Consider the following 5457-nt stretch of genomic DNA (forward strand, 5'->3'; position numbering starts at 1 on the left):
CTAGTGAGAGGGTGGGGCCCCTTGTTTAAGATTCGAAGTCAACACTTAAAGGAACAACCTCTCTACTATCCCTGAAAGTGGGTAGGAGTAAATTCCCTCTTGCACCCTATGTCTTCAGCTATCTACTCTGTCTTACCCCTGAAATGGAGGTTTATTGAGATGACGTTGTTGAGCCAACCTCACCTATGCAAATCTAAGGATAATCTCGAATAAACAGGAATCCATAGTTAGCTCAGGATTAAGGTCAAGTTACCTAGGTCATCGTTTTGAAATAGTCAGTCTTAAACAGTAAACAACGTTAAAAAGTAAAAGTGACTATTTCATGGTCCGATCTTGTGCAAACTCATTGCACAGGACACCCTCAATCCTTACGTCATGACATGTACGAATTAGGATCAATTCGTTTGTAGCACTTTACAACTCTTTGTAACAACTACAGAGTGGACCACATCCGATAGTGTTACCAAAATAAGACACCCAACCTTATATACTATAAATTATTTTAACTATTTACTCGAACCTGATCCACTTTTATGTCTCCACATAAAGTTCAAGTACTCATGTAATAGTCATGGATCTTTTAGTTTATTAGATTTATTTCTAAAACGAAATAAGCAATTCATATTTTCAATAACAACTTATTGAATTTTCAGAATAAGTTTTATTGTTTACAAACCATGAGTTTTAGGACATAAAACCCAACACAACCTCATAGATAGGAGTTCATAAATCACTCAGGACTAAGATGGAGTCTACATGATCATCCTATGAAATATTAGCATCAATTAACAAATTTACAAATAGAGATTAAATATTTTGAGGTTCGATCTTAAACAAACTCTTTGTATATGATACCTCCACTCACATGTCTCCATATGAATAGTCTGGATCAAACCATTTGTAACTATTACAAAGCGGGCCGTATCCATAGTATCTCCAGGATAAAGCACCCAACCTTATCCATATGCTATAGACCTTTTAAGTTATCTCTTGAACATGATTCACTTTGTATGTCAACTACATACTATGACTACATATGATAACCTTGGATTTTCCTTGTTAATGGATAAATTAATAATGCATAATTAATAATTAAACTAATAAAATAATTAATTACGAAGCTTTAGGACACAAACCCCAACATAAAGATAGATGCTACCTGGGATGCACCCAAGTATAACCTAATTATTTAATAGATTTTTAAACTGTAAAATATATGTAACAAGGCCTTAAACATTTTGATTTTATGTCTTAATAAATCATATAACCTTTTCATTTTGTGTCTACCAGGTTCTTAATATATTTGAATTTTTTTTTAAACATTCACGAATCTATTTGACATAAAATTGAAAGTTAACCAATTATGTTTAATATAAATCCGTTAATTTTAAAAAGTATTGAACATGTCAGACCATTAAACAAAAATTGAAATTTCAAAGACCTAATAGACACATACAAATAAAGTTAGGGACTAAACCTATAAGATCGTTGATGTAGACTAGATCGGTTTCTTTTAACCAAAGAAATGATGTCTTTTTTAGGAATTTTAGGTGTAGCACTCGGGGTTTATCAAGGTGTCAGACCATCAACCTATTTTGCTTATGTGGAGTCAGACTGATGGCATTACCAAACAACGATTGGTGAAGCGTCCTCTTTGATTTGAAGAGCAATGGCCTATTATTTGAATTGTCATGATATAGGTTGGGTCATGAGGGTGTTGGGCTCTTGGTTACCAAAGGAAGCTATTGCTGAAGGAATTGAATTCCACAGCGAAAGCGCGTGTACAATCAAAATTTGTTTTGGAAATTCTTGAAAAACAAAGAAACATACAGGAATAGGATAAACATACATATATAAGCATGTTACTTAGAGAAGAAGAAGAAGACATACCTTTGAAGAAAATCTTCAACGTTTTCCTCTTGAACAAACTCCCACGTCACAAACTCTTTGTACAATGAAATTCTTCCTTGAACTCAAACAATCATCAACAAGGACACCACCATTTGGAAACCTTACTATTCTCTAGTAAGAATCAAGATGGTGGGATCTCATTATTTGAAGAAGGGAAGAATTGTTGAGTTTTATATCCTAAAACTCGTAGATAGTAAATGTTATTAATTGTCCGTCATCAATTAAGAGTTATCGATGTTATTTCAATAAGTGTTATTGATTGTGTTGTATTCTATTTTATCTTTAAAAACCCTAAATCTAATAAACTAATATCCTAGGTTGTTTGATGAGTCTTGAACTGTATGTGGAGACATATAAGTATTAATGTTCAAGATACAAGACTTCCATTCTTCCAGTCTAATCTTATGCATGCAATAAGATGGACTAATGCCACGGATATCCGCAAGCGTCCAGCCTATTGCACGCTTGTGCTTTTTCAGCATCTGCAAGAGAGATTGCTCGTTAGGCTCTGTAAGATTTGCGAAAATGATCATAGGTAAAGTGTTGTTGGTTCCAAGAAATGCGTATTTTAGGTGTTCAGGTAACTGTTTTAACTTGAGTTCTGGTGGTTCCTCAAGTGATGGACGCGTTAGTTTTGTCTACCGTTCACTCAGACTTGGCGGCTCTAATTCTTTCAGGTTCTCCAACGCAAGGACCTCACATACATAGGTCTCTTCTTCAGGCAACTCAATACTGTTTAGTTGACAATCTTCATTATCTGGGAACTTTAATGCGTTGAGCACATTAAACTTCACCTCTTGATTATCTACGCGCATAGTCAATTTGCCTTTATGCACGTCAATTAATATTTTTCCAGTAGCTAGGAAGGGGCGTCCAAGAATAATTGATACCTCCCTATCCGCTTCATAGTCCAAGATAATAAAGTCTGCTGGGAATATGAAGTTGTCAATCTTTACCAGAACATCTTCAATCTTTCCTTCTGGGTACTTAATTGTTCTGTCAGCAAGCTGAAGAGTAACAGAAGTGGGTTGTGCTTCGTCAATTCCCAGTTTCTTAAAAATTGAGAGTGGCATGAGATTAATGTTGGCTCCCAAATCGCACAACGCATGACCCACATCCAATCCTTCTATCGAGCAAGGAAATCCAAGGGTCCTTCTGCTTCTTTGGTAGACTATTGCTTACTAACGCGTTGCACTCCTGCGTTAGTGCAATTACTTCTTTCTCATTGACTCTTCTTTTCTTTGTCAATATATCCTTAAAAAATTTGACATATGTTGGCATCTGCTCCAAGGCCTCTATAAATGGAATGTTGATATTCAACTGCCTTAGGAGCCCAAGAAAGTGCTTGAATTGTTGTTCATCATTCTTCTTCATCAGACGCCTAGGGAATGGTGTGTTCAGCGACATCTCAGGCTTTCCCGCGTTGGACGTACTGGTTTCTGAATGGCTTGTAGTCTCAGGCGTTCTTTCTTCTTGATCCATTGAACATGCGATGCGTTCTTTCGAAGGACTGTTGTTTCTTGGTTTCATTTTTCTTTCTTCAAGAGCTTTTCCATTTCACAACGTCACCGCGTGACATTGCTCATTTCCATTGTTATTCCTAGGCATTTCAGTATTGCTAGGTAGAGCTTCAGGCTGTCTGCTTTTCAACTCGCTCGCTATCTGCCCTACCTGGATTTCCAGGTTTCTGATAGATGACGTCTGGCTTTTCAGTAGCGCGTCATTCTGGGCTATGTATTCCTTCAATAGGTTCTCAAACGGAGATCCTGAGCTCGACGCCTGTCCTTCTCTATTAAAGGGCTGTTGATGTGGTTGATGCATTTATTGAAATGCAGGCAGCGGTCCATTCCTTTGCTGTTGGTTTGCCCCTGGGTGGTGCTTCTAATGATTTCCTCCTGTCCAAGAAAAATTTGGATGGTTTCTCCACCTGGGATTATATGTATTGGAAAATGGGTTGTTTTTAATGAAACATATTGACTGAGGATTCTATGGGCAATCCACATAGGAGTGAGGATCTCCACAACCCACATAGCTAACCATGGGCTGCCCAAACGCCTCTACCTGATTCACCTTCTGCTGATTTGATGCGTTTCCTAGCGTTATGTTCTGCAAAAGGCTGGTCATCGTAGCCACTTGAGCAGAAAGTGTGGCTATTGCATTGGAATCGATAGAATTAACGTTATGAGATCTCTTCTTCCTGTCAGCTCTTCCATCATACATATCGTCCACCCATTCCATGTCGTGCTTAGCAATGCGGTCTAATATCTCTTTAGCCTCAGTGCAAGATTTGTCCATAAGTCCACCAGCCGCTGCTGCATCTGCTACCATCTGCGATGCTCTATTCAATCCTCCATAAAACGTCTCCATTTGGATAGTTAGTGGTAGTCCATGGTTCGGTCAATTCTTGACCAATCCTTTAAAACGCTCCCATGCGGCGCTTAAGGTCTCAGCTTCTTCTTGTTCAAAGTTCATAATCTCTCGACGCCTCCTCGCATTGGTAGTAGGTGGGAAGTATTTTTGCATAAATTTTTCCACCAACTCTCCCAAGTGGTGATTTCACCATGCTCCAGTGAGCTCACCCATTGTTTTGCGTCATCACGCAAAGAATAGGGGAACAAAGACAGCCTGATCGCCTCTGGGGTGATTCTAGGAATCACAAATGAATTACATGTTTCCAGGAAATGCTTCATGTGGGCGTGAGGATCTTCACCACGACCACCCCCAAATTGTCCAGCAGACTGGAGCATTTGGAGCATAACAGATTTCATTTCGAACCTGGTCCCGTCTGGCATTGGATAGATGATTCCTGGAGAGAAATCATACAGTACAGGGGACGCGTACTCTCTCATAAGACGTGTGCTGCTATTCGCCATTATGATTGGATTCTGTGCAACATGAGCTAATTGCTGAGCTAGTTGCTGATTTTCATGTTCTTCTGCCATTGCTCGTTGCCTATTCTATTGTTTGAGAAATTTTTGCCTCAACCTTCGACGACGGTTAGATCGTTCCTACGCCGGAAGGTCCTTTCAATCTCGGGGTCGTATATGAGTTCAGGAGTGCTCTCCCTGCTCATAAATGTTCACAAGCTTAGGCTTAGCTTGCAATACTCCTTCGACCGAAGTGTTCCTACAACAGATACAAACGAAATTTTTGGTTAGTCTTGTTTCTGAATCCCCGGCAACGGTATCAAAAACTTGTTCGTTGCTATCATGATTCACTCTAGGAGTGTTTTGTATAAAATAAATTGGAAGAATAAGTTCTAAGTATAAGTGATGCGTTTATGCTTTGATGTGTTTAAGTAATTGTAACGTGTTGGGGTGTTAGATATATGCAGTAGAACGCACACAACTTCTTTTAATGACGTTCAAGTCTTCCTAAACCAGACCTAAGTATAAATCTAATTTAGGTTCCTGGTAAATCCAGGGTTAAACTTAGGGATTCAGTTAACCAAACGCAGACCTTGCATTGTATCTCTGTAGGGGTTTTCCTAAATAAATGTGAGAAATGGGTTATTTACACTAAATTGTTGTGCCTGTGCAAGAGATG

The 5457-nt window shown here is 38.7% G+C and overlaps 1 protein-coding gene and 1 non-coding gene across 2 annotated transcripts; one reads left to right on the forward strand and one right to left on the reverse strand.

Moving 5' to 3' along the window:
• Positions 1-2549: 2549 nt before the first annotated feature.
• On the reverse strand, positions 2550-2984 carry LOC120079608. The gene has a single exon (XM_039033839.1). The coding sequence runs from the start codon at positions 2982-2984 to the stop codon at positions 2550-2552; it is 435 nt and encodes a 144-aa protein (XP_038889767.1).
• Positions 2985-4294: 1310 nt separating this feature from the next.
• LOC120070423 lies at positions 4295-4398 on the forward strand. The gene has a single exon (XR_005479916.1). It is a non-coding gene; the product is annotated as a small nucleolar RNA R71 (small nucleolar RNA).
• The last annotated feature ends 1059 nt before the right edge of the window (positions 4399-5457 follow it).

The sequence above is a fragment of the Benincasa hispida genome, chromosome 1, assembly GCF_009727055.1.
Source record: "Benincasa hispida cultivar B227 chromosome 1, ASM972705v1, whole genome shotgun sequence".
Lineage (NCBI taxonomy): Eukaryota > Viridiplantae > Streptophyta > Magnoliopsida > Cucurbitales > Cucurbitaceae > Benincasa > Benincasa hispida.